This window comes from Oncorhynchus tshawytscha, linkage group LG11, assembly GCF_018296145.1.
Source record: "Oncorhynchus tshawytscha isolate Ot180627B linkage group LG11, Otsh_v2.0, whole genome shotgun sequence".
NCBI lineage: Eukaryota > Metazoa > Chordata > Actinopteri > Salmoniformes > Salmonidae > Oncorhynchus > Oncorhynchus tshawytscha.
The window spans coordinates 29,001,814-29,017,473 of NC_056439.1; the positions used below are offsets into that span (position 1 = coordinate 29,001,814).

At 44.3% G+C, this 15,660-nt stretch overlaps 1 protein-coding gene across 1 annotated transcript; it reads left to right on the forward strand.

The window, feature by feature from the left end:
• Positions 1-5,892, forward strand: LOC112262453 (XK-related protein 6-like). Its single transcript, XM_042330612.1, has 5 exons — positions 1-203; positions 292-741; positions 4,500-4,705; positions 4,804-5,221; positions 5,344-5,892. The coding sequence occupies exons 1-5, from the start codon at positions 1-3 to the stop codon at positions 5,834-5,836; spliced, it is 1,770 nt and encodes a 589-aa protein (XP_042186546.1). The 3' UTR covers positions 5,837-5,892.
• Positions 5,893-15,660: the final 9,768 nt, after the last annotated feature.

Consider the following 15,660-nt stretch of genomic DNA (forward strand, 5'->3'; position numbering starts at 1 on the left):
ATGGCCGCTCAGTCTGATGGAGGGGGATGGGGAGGAACGGGGGAGGGTGTGGGGGAGGGGGTGTTTGATGGAGACACAGAGGGAGACTGTCAGCCTCTGGAATCTGCAGCCATTCACATCTGTCTCTGTTGCCAATCTGCTGTCTGCTATTGGGGCTGTCGCTCCAACTGCCTGGGAAACCTGCTGGGGGAGGACACTACTGGGTAAGTGTGTGTGTGTAGTATGATAATTGTCTCTGCTATTCTCATTTTTACCCTTTTACCATTATTATTATGATCATTCCTATTATAGAGGAATTGGAGGGACCGGAGTTGGCAGGGGTAACGATTTAAGGGAGACTCGCTGCCCGCCAGAGGAGGGCCTGTGGCTGGACTGCCTCTGGCTGATCCTGGCTCTTCTCGTCTTCTTTTGGGATGTGGGAACAGACCTACTTCTCGCTGCGGACTACTACACCAGACAGGACTATCTGTGGTTTGGTCTGACGCTTTTTCTTGTACTGGTGCCGTCGATGGTAGTTCAGATCCTGAGCTTCCGCTGGTTCATCCAGGACTACAGCGGAGAGTGTCTGACAACCTGGCTGGGGACAGTGGACTGCAGCAAGGGAGGAGAGAGAGAAAAGCTGACTAGGCGAGGTCCAGCCGAACAAAGATGGATTTATCCCGGGACAGACCGGGTCAGAGTGGCCTCAGTGTGGCTGTGGCAGATCACCATACACATTCTACAGCTGGGACAGGTCTGGAGGTAAGGACAGAGCATGTCACCCTGTTCTCTCCTCCTCTACTGTCCATACAATAGACCACATGTTCACCTCGCCTCACGCACACTTTATGTGAGTTTGCCTGCATGCATCTGTGTTTGCAGTTTACCTCCCTTAGATAATATTTTTTATTATTATTTTTTATTTTTTTTACCTTTATTTAATAACCAGGTAAGCTAGTTGAGCACAAGTTCTCATTTACAACTGCGACCTTGCCAAGATAAAGCAAAGCAGTGCGACAGAAACAACAACACAGAGTTACACATGGAATAAACAAGCGTACAGTCTATAACACAATAGAAAAAAAAGAAAGTCTATAATCAGTGTGTGCAAATGGCATGAGGTAAGGCAATAAATAGGCCTTAGTAGCAAAGTAATTACAATTTAGCAGATTAACACTAGAGTGATAGATGAGCAGATGATGACGAGCAGATGATGGTGTGTAAGTAGTGAAACTGGTGTGCAAAAGAGCAGCAAAGTAAATAAAAACAATATGGGGATGAGGTAGGTAGATTGGGTGGGCTATTTACAGATGCAGCGATCAGTTAGCTGCTCAGATAGCTGATGTTTAAAGTTAGTGAGGGAAATGTAAGTCTCCAGCTTCAGCGATTTATGCAATTCATTCCAGTCACTGGCAGCTGAGAACTGGAAGGAAAGGCGGCCAAAGGAAGTGTTGGCTTTGGGGATAACCCGTGAGATGTACCTGCTGGAGCGCGTGCTACGGGTGGGTGTTGTTATCGTGACCAGTGAGCTGAGATAAGGCAGACCTTACCTACCATAGACTTATAGATGACCTGGAGTCAGTGGGTCTGGCGAGGAATATGTAGCAAGGGCTAGCCGACTGCAGTGGTGGGTGGTAAAAGGCGCTTTGGTAACAAAACAGATGGCACTGTGATGGCATCCAATTTGCTGAGTAGAGTATTGGAAGCTATTTTGTAGATGACATCGACGAAAGTCGAGGATCGGTAGGATAGTCAGTTTTACTAGGGTAAGTTTGGCGGCGTGAATGAAGGAGGCTTTGTTGCGAAATAGATAGCCGATTCTAGATTTGATTTTGGATTGGAGATGTTTGATATGAGTCTGGAAGGAGAGTTTACAGTCTAGCCAGACACCTAAGTATTTGTAGTTGTCCACGTATTCTAGGTCAGAACCGTCCCGAGTAGTGATGCTAGTCAGGCGGGCAGGTGCGGGCAGCGAATGGTTGAAAAGCATGCATTTGGTTTTGCTAGCGTTTAAGAGCAGCTGAAGGCCACAGAAGGAGTGAAGTGTGGCATTGAATCTCGTTTGGAGGTTAGTTAACACAGTGTCCAAAGAAGGGCCAGATGTATACAGAATGGTGTCGTCTTCGTGACACTCTTGTTTGGGTCTAGCATTCCAATTTGTAGGGATCTCGGACGAAATGAAAGAGAGGTTGAACAGGCTGGTAATAGGGGTTGCAACAATGGCGGCAGAAAGAGAGGGTCCAGATTGTCTAGCCCAGCTGATTTGTACGGGTCCAGGTTTTGCAGCTCTTTCAGAACATCTGCGATCTGGATTTGGGTGAAGGAGAAGCTGGGGAGGCTCGGGCAAGTAGCTGTGAGGGGTGCAGAGCTGTTGGCCGGGGTTGGGGTAGCCAGGAGGAAAGCATTGCCAGCCGTAGAGAAATGCTTATTGAAATTTTAGATTATCATGGATTTATCGGTGGTAACCGTGTCGCCTAGCCTCAGTGTAGTGGGCTGCTGGGAGGAGGTGCTCTTGTACTCCATGGACTTTACAGTGTCTCAAGAATTTGGGGAGTTAGAGCTACAGGATGCAAATTTCTGTTTGAAAATGCTAGCCTTTGCTTTCCTGACTGACTGTGTGAATTGGTTCCTGACTTCCCTGAACAGTTGTATATTTCGCGGGGACTATTCGATGCTATTGCAGTCTGCCACAGGATGTTTTTGTGCTGGTCAAGGGCAGTCAGGTCTGGAGTGAACCAAGGTCTATATCTGTTCTTAGTTCTACATTTTTTGAAAGGGGCATGTTTTTTTAAGATGGTGAGACGTGAATAGCTTTGCTTTTGTGTGAGTGAAAGTCTAAGATCGAAATAGGGGGTGTTTATGTTTGTCCTATTTCAATGCATGTCAAAGTGGGTAACCTGTAAGTGTGAGGTACGAAATGGAAATTGGTTTTTGCATATCCCAAGTCCCCCTGAGACACCCTTGGAGAGTGAGGTCACGGCCAGGGATCAGCCATTATTGATGGCGACCTTGGAGCAATTGGGGGTTAAGTGCTTTGTTCAAGGACAACGGCAGATTTTTCACCTATTCGTCTCAGGGATTTGAACCAGCGACCTTTTTAGTAACTGGCCCAACACTCTTTACCAGTAGGCTACGTGCCACCCACGCACGACACACGCACACACGCACGCACGCACACACGCACGCACACACGCACACACACACGCACACACACACACACACACACACACACACACACACACACACACACACACACACACACACACACACACACACACACACACACACACACACACACACACACACACACACACACACACACACACACACACACACACACACACACACAGCTCTAAAAACAGGCAACACTGAATTACAGTCAGTAGCATTAGCAAGGTTACTCGAACAATCCAAATGGCCATATAAGCAACAAAGGGCACATGTGCAGAACATGGGCAGAAGCTGCATTGACCTGAATAAAGCTTATTTCCCCACTATTTGGTAAAACAGTTTTAAACTATTTGGGCTCAAACGATTTTTATCTTCTCTTGCGTTTGCGCTACACTGACTGAACACCAATAGTCAAAGCCCCCCCAACCACACACACACACACTCTCTCGCTCCCGCTCTCTTTCAGATTAATCTTTAATGGCCTAGGTGCCTGAGGGAGATGTTGAGTGGGTTTAAGAGCGGGTGTGCATGCGTGTGTGTGTGATGGGGGCTGGGAGGCAGCTCAGTGATTTGTAAATGAGAGTTGTCTGAGGAGCGTTTGGACCGTCCACGTTTGTCTAGTAATGCACAGAGCATTCAAATACATGGTGGGGTGGGGGCTCTGACTGACTGGATGACACCTGTATGACTGTTTGACACACACACCGGGCTGTGTGGTTTCTTGCATGTTTTTATAAAGGCTCGCAGTGAAAATAACAACCCTGCTCCTCCCCAGTGATGTGTGTCTGTATGTGTGCCCATGTGTAACACTTCCCCTAATTGTGTGGCCTGTCCCAAAGAGTGGTGTATGTGTGTGGAATGGTTCAGTCTGATTGAGATAGATCACTGTGAGATGGAGCGACGGAGTAGTAGGAAGAAAACACACATAACAGTAATGAAGGGGGAGGGGACTGAGGGAGAGAGCGAGAGAGTGAAAGGATGGATAACAACAAACTTTTTATGCAAATTAAACACAAATCAATAAGTTCTCTCTCTCTTCTTCCTCTGTTGTGATGTGGCATTTTTCAGGTTTCTCTGGTGAAATGTGTGTCTGCATGTGTGTGTTTCTAAGTGGCCAGTGAATTATTGATGTCATATGAAATTTGCTGATATGATGCAGCCCAGATGGTTGTATGAGCATGACTACGCACATGCATACACACAAACACACACACCCACAGCCTGGGGCACTTCGTAATTGATATTATTAATTCAAACAGGTTCTATCTCTCTCTCTCTCTCTGGGCCATGATGGCGGTATTACAGGGCCCATGATGATTGACGTCTCACCTCCAACTTCTGACCCCCAGGTATATCCGTACGTTGTACCTGGGTATCCAGTCCCACCGTATGAAGGAGCTTAAGGAGGCCCAGAGGAGGTTCTACTGGGCCATGATGTTTGAGTATGCAGACGTCAACATGCTGCGGCTACTGGAGACCTTCCTGGAGTCAGCTCCTCAACTAGTACTACAACTCTGTATTATGATACAGCAGAACCGGGCTGAGACTCTACAGTGTACGTATACACACACAGTTCACACACAGTACACATTACACACACACTCACTCTTCAACTAGCATTACCAAGATGAGAATCAATCCCTCTCTCTCTAGGTATATCTAGTCTAGGCTCTCTTCTGTCTCTATCCTGGGTGTTGGCTTCGTACCACAAGCTCCTGCGTGACTCCAGGGACGACCAGCGCAGTCTGAGTTACCGCGGTGCCCTTCTCCACCTTCTCTGGCGCCTCTTCACCATCTCCTCCCGCGTTCTCTCTCTCGCCCTCTTCGCCTCCCTCTTCCACCTGTACTTTGGCATCTTTGTGGTACTCCACTGGTGTGGCATGGCACTGTGGGTGGTGCATGGAGGAACAGACTTCTGTATGTCTCGCTGGGAGGAGGTGCTATTTAACATGGTGGTAGGGATCGTCTACATCTTCTGTTGGTTCAACGTCAAGGAGGGACACACCAGGGGACGCATGGTTGCTTACTACTCTGTGGTACTGGCTGAGAATACACTTCTCACTGGACTGTGGTATGTAGACAGACAGACACACCTATGTGTTTTATCATCTAATGGGTGTATCTATCTTAATCAGTGCAGAGACAAATGTGTGTGCGTGCATATCATAATAGTTGCATGTGTGTGTGTTACAGGTATGTGTATCGTGACCATGCAGACACAGACAACTACGCGGTGCCAGCGCTGTGTGGTGTCTACCTGTCCTTTGCGGGTGGAGTACTGGTGATGCTTCTATACTACGGCCTTCTCCACCCCTCACACACACACCCCACCCCGGCCTCAACCTGCTGTGACGAGCTGCTGTGGGGTAACCCCCTGCCCCCCTCCGCCACGCCAACCCCAGCCCATCTGGCCACCCCTTCCCACAGTGATGACGTCATAGCAGACAGCTGTCTGCCGGTGTTCCAGGTGCGTTCAGAGCCCCCCACCTCACACCATTTCGAGGGTCCTCTGATAAAGATTGACATGCCTAGGAAACGTTACCCGGCCTGGGACGCTCACTACGTGGACAGACGTCTGCGAAGAACCATCAACCTACTGCAGTACCTGACACCTACAGCCGCAGGCATTCGATACAGGGACAGATCTCTGCTCTATGAACTACTGCAGTACGAGTCTTCTCTCTGACACACATATACATATACATACAGTTGAAGTCGGAAGTTTACATATACTTAGGTTGGAGTCATTAAAACTCCTTTTTCAACCACACCACAAATTTCTTGTTAAACTATAGTTTTGGCAAGTCGGTTAGGACATCTACTTTCTGCATGACACAAGTCATTTTTCAAACAATTGTTTACAGACAGATTATTTCACTTATAATTCACTGTATCACAATTCCAGTGTGTCAGAAGTTTACATATACTAAGTTGACTGTGCCTTTAAACACCTTAGAAAATTCCAGAAAATTATGTTATGGCTTCATAAGATTCTGATAGGCTAATTGACATCATTTGAGTCAATTGGAGGTGTACCTGTGGATTTATTTCAAGGCCTACCTTCAAAATCAGTGCCTCTTTACTTGACATCATGGGAAAATCAAAAGAAATCAGCCAAGACCTCAGAAAAAAAATTGTAGACCTCCACAAGTCTGGTTCATCCTTGGGAGCAATTTCCAAACGCCTGAAGGTACCACGTTCATCTGTACAAACAATAGTACGCAAGTATAAGCACCATGGGACCACGCGCCGTCATACCGCTCAGGAAGGAGACGTGTTCTGTCTCCTAGAGATGAATGTACTTTGGTGCAAAAAGTGCAAATCAATCCCAGAACAACAGCAAATGACCTTCTGAAGATTCTGGAGGAAACAGGTGCAAAAGTATCTATATCCACAGTAAAACAAATCCTATATTAACATAACCTGAAAGGCCACTCAGCAAGGAAGAAGCCACGGCTCCAAAACCACCATAAAAAAGCCAGACTATGGTTTGCAACTGCACATGGGGACAAGGATCATACTTTTTGGAGAAATTTCCTCTGGTCTGATGAAACAAAAATAGAACTGTTTGGCCATAATGACCATCGTTATGTTTGGAGGAAAAAGGGGGAGGCTTGCAAGCCGAAGAACACCATCCCAACCGTGAAGCACGGGGGTGGCAGCATCATGTTTTTGGGGTGCTTTGATGAAGGAGGGACTGGTGCACTTCACAAAATAGAGGAGGAAATAATGTGGATATATTGAAGCAACATCTCAAGACAACAGTCAGGAAGTTAAAGCTTGGTCGCAAATGGATCTTCCAAATGGACAATGCCCCCAAGCATACTTCCAAAGTTGTGGCAAAATGGCTTAAGGACAACAAAGTCAAGGTATTGGAGTGACTCAGTTACACCAGCTCTGTCAGGAGGAAGGTGTCAACATTCACTCAACATATTGTGGGAAGCTTGTGGAAGGCTACCCAAAACTTTTGACCCAAGTTAAACAATTTAAAGGCAATGTTACCACATACTAATTGAGCGTATGTAAACTTCTGACCCATTGGGAATGTGATGAAAGAAATAAGAGCTGAAATAAATAATTCTCTCTACTATTATTCTGACATTTCACATTCTTAAAATAAAGTGGTGATCCTAACTGAACTAAAACAGGGAATTTTTACTAGGATTAAATGTTAGGAATTGTGAAAACTGAGTTTAAATGTATTTGGCTAAGGTGTTTGTAAACATTCCCGACTTCAACTCTATATACATGTGCGCACATGTAGCCGATTTGAAATGGCTAGCTAGTCAGTGGTGCGTGCTTGTAGCGTTCGGTGACATCACCTGCTCTGAGACCTAAACGGAACAGAAATATAAATGCAACATACAACAATTTCTAAGATCTTACTGAGTTACAGTACATATAAGGGAATCAGTCAACTGAAATAAATTAATTAGGCCCTAATCTATAGATTTTACATGACTGAGAATAAAGATCTGCATCTGTTGTTCACAGATACCTTTTTAAAAAAGCTAGAGGCATGGATCAGAAAACCAGTCCATATTTGGTGTGCCTACCATTTGCCTCATGCAGCGCGACACATCTCCTTCACATAAAGTTGAACGGGCTGTTGATTGTGGCCTGTGGAATGTTGTCCCACTCCTCTTCAATGGCTGTGCGATGTTGCTGGATATTGGCGGGAAATGGAACACGCAGTCGTAGACGTCGATGCAGAGCATCCCAAACATGCTTAATGGGTGACATTATCAGCTTCCAGGAATTGTGTACAGTTCCTTGTGACATTGGGCTGTGCATTATCTTACTGAAACATGAGGTGATGGATTAATGGCACGACAATGGGCCTCAGGATTTCTTTAAGATATCTCTGAGCATTCAAATTACCATCGATAAAATGCAATTGTGTTCATTGTCCATAGCTTATGCCTGCCCATACCATAACCACACCGCCACCATGGGGCACTCTGTTCATTGAAATCAGCAAACCGCTCACCCTCATGGCGCCATACTGTCTGCCATCTGCCCAGTACAGTTGAAATCAGGATTCACGCTTGAAGAGCACACTTCTCCAGCATGCCAGCGGTCATCGAAGGTGAGCATTTGCCCACTGAAGTCTGTTACAATGCCGAACTGCAGTCATGTCAAGACCCTGGTGAGGACAACGAGCACGCAGATGAGCTTCCCTGAGAGGGTTTCTGACATTCTGTGCAGAAATTCTTCGGTTGTGCAAACCCACAGTTTCATCAGCTGTCCGGGTGGCTGGTCTCAGACAATCCCGTAGGTGAAGAAGCCGGATGTGGAGGTCCTAGGCTGGCGTGGTTACACATGGTCTGTGTTGTGTGACAAAACTGCACATTTTAGAGTGGCCTTTTATTGTTCCCAGCACAAGGTGCACCTGTGTAATTATCATGCTATTTAATCAGCTTCTTGATATGCCACACCTGCCAGGTGGATGGATTATCTAACACAACGTGCCATTAGCTAACACAACATGTGATTGGAACACAGGAGTGATGGTTGCTGATAATGGGCCTCTGTACACCTATGTAGATATTCCATAAAAAATCTGCCATTTCCAGCAACAAAAGTAATTTACAACATTTAGAATGTATTTCAGATCAATTTGACGTTATTTTAATGGACAAAACAATTGCTTTTCTTTCAAAAACAAGGACATTTCTAAGTGACCCCAAAACTTTTGAACAGTAGTGTATATATAAATAGCTGATTGAAAGCGGTCTTCTAGCTGTGAGTTTATATTCCTAAAATTCCTTAAATTTAGTTGCCTCCCCTTTTGCCCTCCAAACCGCCTCAATTTGTCAGGACTTGGACTCTACAAGGTGTCAAAATGTTCCACAGGGATGCCGGCCCATGTTGACTCCAATGCTTCCCACAGTTGTGTCAAGTTGGCTGGTTGTCCTTTGGGTGGTGGATCATCCTTGATACACACATGAAACTGTTGGTTGTGAAAAACACAGCAGTGTTGCAGTTCTTGACACACTCAAACTGGTGTGCCTGGCACCTACTACCATACCCCGTTTAAAGGCACTTAAATATGTTGTCTTGCCCATTCACCCTATGAATGGCACACATACACAATCCATGTCTCAATTGACTCAAGGTTTAAAAATCCTTCTTTGACCTTTCTCCTCCTCTTCATCTACACTGATTTAAGTGGATTTAACCAGTGACATCAATAAGGGATCATAGCTTTCACCTGGTCAGTATATGTCATGGAAAGATTTTCTGTACTCAGTGTATATTTCAATATACAGAGATGTGTGTGTACTATGTGTGTTGTGACTGAGCTGTGAGTTCAGCAGTCTGTTATGTTTGCTTGTTTGTCTGCTCAGAAGGGTACAACATTACAGAACTTTAAGATAGAAATGTATTGTGTAGAACAGATATGATTGTCTGTCATGTAGTTACGGGATATGTCGTGCTCTTTCTGATAACCTCATATCTGAGGTTGTCATGGTAACAGAGACCTTTACCTAAATTCACCTGACAATCCCTCCACCAATCAACACTAAGCCTTCCACTGATCAACTTCATATGGTGCAAATAGAGAATATACATTATGTTAATATGTATGTGAAATTCATTTGTTAACTTAATTTTGGTGCAAATGTGTATGAATATGTATTAACTTATTGGTGGACAAATATATATGAATTTCATATGGTGCAAATATATATTAACTTAATTTATTAAAGCAATAATACACTTGAGGGTATGCTTTTTGAGTCACAAGTGAACTCAGCATTCTACATTTGACTTCTAACCTCTCTCTGTTTCTGTTCTGGGTCTAAGGTAACAGAAGGGTCTCATTTTGTGCCCAAATACTGAGACGCAATCAGTTCAGAGATGAGGCTGTATTGATGCAGGTTCACATCAAAATCTAGTTTATACAGTACCAGTCAAAACTTTGGACACATCTACTCATTCCAGGGTTGTTCTTTATTTTTACTATTTTCTACATTATAGAATGATAGTGAAGATATCAACATTATTAAATAATACATATGGAATCATGTAGCAAACCAAAACTGTTAAACAAATAAAAAATATATTTTATATTTGACATTTTTCAAAGTAGCCACCCTTTGTCTTGATGACAGATTTGCATACTCTTGATATTCGCTCAACCAGCTTCATGAGTTAGTCACCTGGAATGCATTTCAATTAACAGGTGTGCCTTGTTAAAATTTATTTTGTGAACTTTCTTTCCAACGACAGTCCATCAGTCAATCCGGAACATTTCAAGAACTTTTAAAATTTCTTCAGGTGCAGTCGCAAAAACCATCAAAATGAATGAAACTAGCTCTCATGAGGACCGCCACAGGAAAGGAAGACCCAGAATTACCTCTGTTGCAGAGGATAATGCCACGGATCCACCCCCTACTGCTGCTCATTCTGTTACCAGTTCCGGAGGTCAAGGTCACCGGCCTTCTAGGCTGCACTGAACTGTGTCATTACGCACACCTGGTTCCAATTCCTCACTGATTGTATTTGTATAAATTGCCCTTTGTTTGCACATTGGGCTGTTGATTATTGTTCCCATGTCCATTGGTCGTGTGAGTACCTATGCGTTGTCTCAGCTTGTGCTGCATGTTTTGTGTATTGTGTATTTCGGGTCTCCCGTATCCCGTATCGTCCTACGAGGTTTACCCTCGCTCTTTTGTTTGGGTACATCCCAGTGTTTACTATACGTGTTTGTTTTGGGTTTATTAAAAACCCAGATGATGTATTCCTTCCCTGCATGTCTCCAAATCCTTTATAACAGCGTGACAGAATAATCGACCCAACATATGGAGACAGCAGGGAAGGCCGAGCTTGCGACCATTGTAGGGACAGTACAGCACCACGAGGACTGTCTCTCCAGACTTGGGGTCGCCATGGACAGTGTGCTGGCAACCGTCCTGCTCTTGGCGCCGATCCGCAGAATACCCCTGTCCCTCCCGGAGCGCTTTGACGGTGTGCCAGCAAGATGCAAGGGGTTCCTTCTACAATACAACCTGTACCTCGCTCTCTACCCCGAGGATGTTTCCGGAAGAGACAGGGTTGCCACCGTCTTCTCGGCACTGACCGGGCGGACTCTGGACTGTGCCGCGGTCTGGGAGTCCTACGAGCGCTTCACCCTTCTCTTCCGCTCTGTGTTTGATCATCCTGTGGAGGGCCGAGTGGGAGGTGAGCGTCTACTCCGACTACGCCAGGGAGCTAGGACCGCCTCGGAGTTCGCCCTGGAGTTCCGGACCATCGCGGCTTCCACCGGATGGAATGAGTTGGCTCTGGTACCGTTTTCCGCAGCGGACTGTGGGAGGAGGTACAGCTGGAGTTAGCCTGCCGTGATGACAACCTGTCACTCGACCAGCTCATCAGCATGGTGATCCGGTTGGACAACCTCCTGTAGTCCCGAAGTAAACCTGCGAGGAATCCGGAACCCATGGCTACACCTGCTCCGTGGTGGGCTCGGCACGTGGTGGGCTCAGCTCGGCAGAGCATAGGAGAAGGAGGAATCTGGGCTTCTGCTTCTATTGTGAGGAAAGGGGTCATTTCTCCCCGAGCTGCTCTTTATTCACTAGGAGGCAAGGAGCTGACAAGCCAAGGACTTCTCCTGCGCTAACCCAGGTAGGAGGCAAGGTCTCCTCTCCTTGTCTGTCAAATCAACCAGTGTGTTTTCCTGTTAAATTCCCTGAGTACTCTCGCCCTTCACTCCCGTTAGCTCTGATTGATTCCGGAACTGCCGGGATTTTTTAAGATAGCGCACTAGCCACAGCATTACGCATCCCTTTGGTTCCCCTACAGTCACCCATTCCGGTTCGATCCCTGGATAATCGTCCAATAAGGACAGGGCTCATACATCACATTACTGTTCCTGTTTCTTTGCTGACCCAGGACACTCATTCAGAACAGATCACCTTCTTGATTATAGACGGGTTGAGTTTGCATCCAGTTATTTCCTGGTCCGATAGGAGACTGCTGGTTTGGTCGCAGGAGTGTCAGGGGAGGTGTCTTGTGGTGTCTGTCAACACCGCTACGGTGGAAAGTCCGGACTGTGTTCCTCAAGTGGATTTACCGGAGGAGTACCAGGATCTGCACCACGTTTTTTCTAAGACCCAGGCTACACGCCTGTCTCCCCATCACCCCTGGGATGGTGCCATTGACCTGTTGTCTGATGCAGCTCTCCCAAGAGGACATCCCCTCTCCTATGCGAAGTCCAAGGCCATGGAGACCTACTGTGTGTATATATATATATATATATATATATATATATATATATATATATATATATATATATATATATATATATATATATATTATATGACAAAAATATAAACGCAACATGCAACAAAAGATTTTACTGAATTACAGTTCATATAAGGAAATCAGTCAATTGAAATAAATGAAGTCGGCCCTAATCTATGGATTTCACATGACTGTGCAGGGGCGCAGCCATCGGTTGGCCTGGGAGGGCATAGTCCCACCCACTTGGGAACAAGGCCCACCCACTGGGGAGCCAGGCCCAGCCAATCAGAATGAGTTTTTCCCCACAAAAGGGTTTTAGTACAGACAGAAATACTCTTCCATTTAATCAGCTTTCCGTGTGGCTGGTCTCAGACGACCCCGCTGGTGAAGAAACTAGATGTGAAAGGTCCTGGGCTGGCGTGGTTACTCGTGGTCTGCGGTTGTGAGGCCGCTTGAACGTACTGCCAAATTCTCTAAAACGGCGTTGGAGGCAGCTTATGATAGAGAAATTAACATTCAATTCTCTGGCAACAGCTCTGGTGGACATTCCTGCAGTCAACTTGCCAATTGCACGCTCCCTCAAAACTTGAGACATCTGTAACGTTGTGTGACACAAATGCATATTTTAGTGGCCTTTTATTGTCCCCAGCACTCATGAAACATGGGACCAACATTTTACATGTTGCATTTATATTTTTGTTCAGTATTTATATTTAAAAAAATTAAAGTCAGTCAGTGAGTCATTGTAACTGGTGGTCAGGACATTAGTCTGTCAGGCTGCCCTGGAGCCAGCTCTTATAAGCACAGAGCAGGTTAAAGGTACACTCTGCTATATGACATCATCATACAGGTCAACTTCCTGCTTACAGAAATCAACCGTAAAATGTATTTCTGCAAAGACTGCCCCTATCACTCTGTCTAATGGGGACATGTCTCAAGGGAAGGTACACATTGAGAAGCAACAAGAGTGACAGATTTGGAAATCACACCTCTGTGTATGATGACGTCATATTGATGAGTCTACCTTTTACCAAACTTAACATTGTTGTATTGTACAGGGGTGACATAAAATGTATGACATGAAAAGTCATAATTTCATTTGAACTCACTGGACCCACTAGAAACGTTTTATATTTTAATCTAAAAGTATTTGTTTTGCTTGTAAATATCTTTAAGGTACTCTCGTTGCCCCTATCTCTTTTGGTTCTAACTACATACTGCTGATGTGTTTTTCCGTCATTTAGAATATCCAAACTGAATGAGAATGATGAACACAACGTTTAGTAGGACTGTGATGTTGTTGTCCTGGGTCTGCTGTATGTGGGTTTGTTCAGGAGGGTTCAAAGTTTAGCTAGCTAACTTATTGATATTGCTTGGTGGCATACCCCTCTGATGCTAATGTTGGGAGATTGTCACACTAAACTTGATGTTGTTGTGGGATGGGTTATTGCTGTTACATTACCTCCTGAAAAGACTATTAACCTGTGACAATTCTGACATACTATGATATACTAGTAGTTCCTATCTATAGTGATATTGGTAATAAGACATAAGAAAAACCATATTTTAAAACATAGTTCAATCTGAACAATACACAAATGTTACATGAGTCCATATCTACTAACATTTTGTATCTTTCATTTTAATACATTATGTTGTGAGTGAATTGAAGATTTTCCAAAATGTGTGTGGTTCTTTTAATTTGTTGGTTTCCTGGGGCCTCATTTATCTAAAGGTGCGTGTGCACAAAAAAAGACTCAACCTTGCGTGCGCCAGTTTTTCCGCAAATGTTGGCATTTATCCATTTTGAACTTGATAGGAAAATGTACATATCTCCACGCAAATCTTAGAAATGGCATATGCACAACTTCTAGTGGTTGATCAACTGTATTGAAAGCAAATATTGTTATTTTTGGGGAAATGTAGGAGTTTGACGCACAGGAATTATAATAATGGTAGGCTAATAAAATCATTAAAACGTAGGCCTAATGAAAACCAGACGCCTTTGCCGTTGGTAAGAACATCTCATAGGGCATGTTGCCTAATATATTTATTTTACTTTTATTATATAGACCTAAATCATAATCATATTGCAGAGCATTTTTCTATTTTTCTGACATAACTGGTTTATTACCTCTACACAACAGATATTAGGCCACCAGTTATCCATTGCTCATTCAATAGCAAACAAAACCATGCCGAAAGGAAAAAGACCAGTAGCCTATGACAGTAACAGCAGATGGAAACCCATTTAACTTGTATTTTTTATTAGGTGCATGGGAACTATTTGTATGTGCTCTACTTCATCACGCATATCCTTTAATCAGCAATAAGTCAGTTTGATGAAAACACATCTCTGGTGGGAAAATGTACATATTGTTTTATGCAGATTTTACAATATTTGCATGGAAACCTAGCTACACACACACCTGTCAATTATATTAATCAATTGTAATGATTAAGCATACAGTTGAAGTCAGAAGTTTACAAACACCTTAGCCAAATACATTTAAACTCCGTTTTTCACAATTCCTGACATTTAATCCGAGATAAAATTCCCCGTCTTAGGTCAGTTAGGATCACCACTTGATTTTAACAAATGTGAAATGCCAGAATAATAGTAGCGAGAATGATTTATTTCAGCTTTTATTTCTTTCATCACATTCCCAGTGGGTCAGAAGTTTACATACGCTCAATTAGTATTTGGTAGCATTGCCTTTAAATTGTTTATCTTCGTCATGATTTTCCTTCCTCGTGTTGCCATCTATTTTGTGAAGTGCACCAGTCCCTCCTGCAGCAAAGCACCCCCACAACATGATGCTGTCACCCCCGTGCTTCACGGTTGGGATGGTGTTCTTTGGCTTGCAAGCACCCCCTTTTTCCTCCAAACATAACAATGGTCATTATGGCCAAACAGTTCTATTTTTGTTTCATCAGACCAGAGGACATTTCTCCAAAAAGTATGATCTTTGTCCCCATGTGCGGTTGCAAACCATAGTCTGGCTTTTTTATGGCGGTTTTGGAGCAGTGGCTTCTTCCTTGTGGAGTGGCCTTTCAGGTTATGTTGATATAGGACTCGTTCTACTGTGGATATATACTTTTGTACCCATTTCCTCCAGCATCTTCACAAGGTCCTTCGCTGTTGCTCTGGGATTGATTTGCACTTTTCGCACCAAAGTACGTTAATCTCTAGGAGACAGAACGCTTCTCTTCCTAAGCAGTATGCCGGCTGCGTGGTCCCATGGTATTTATGCTTGCGTACTA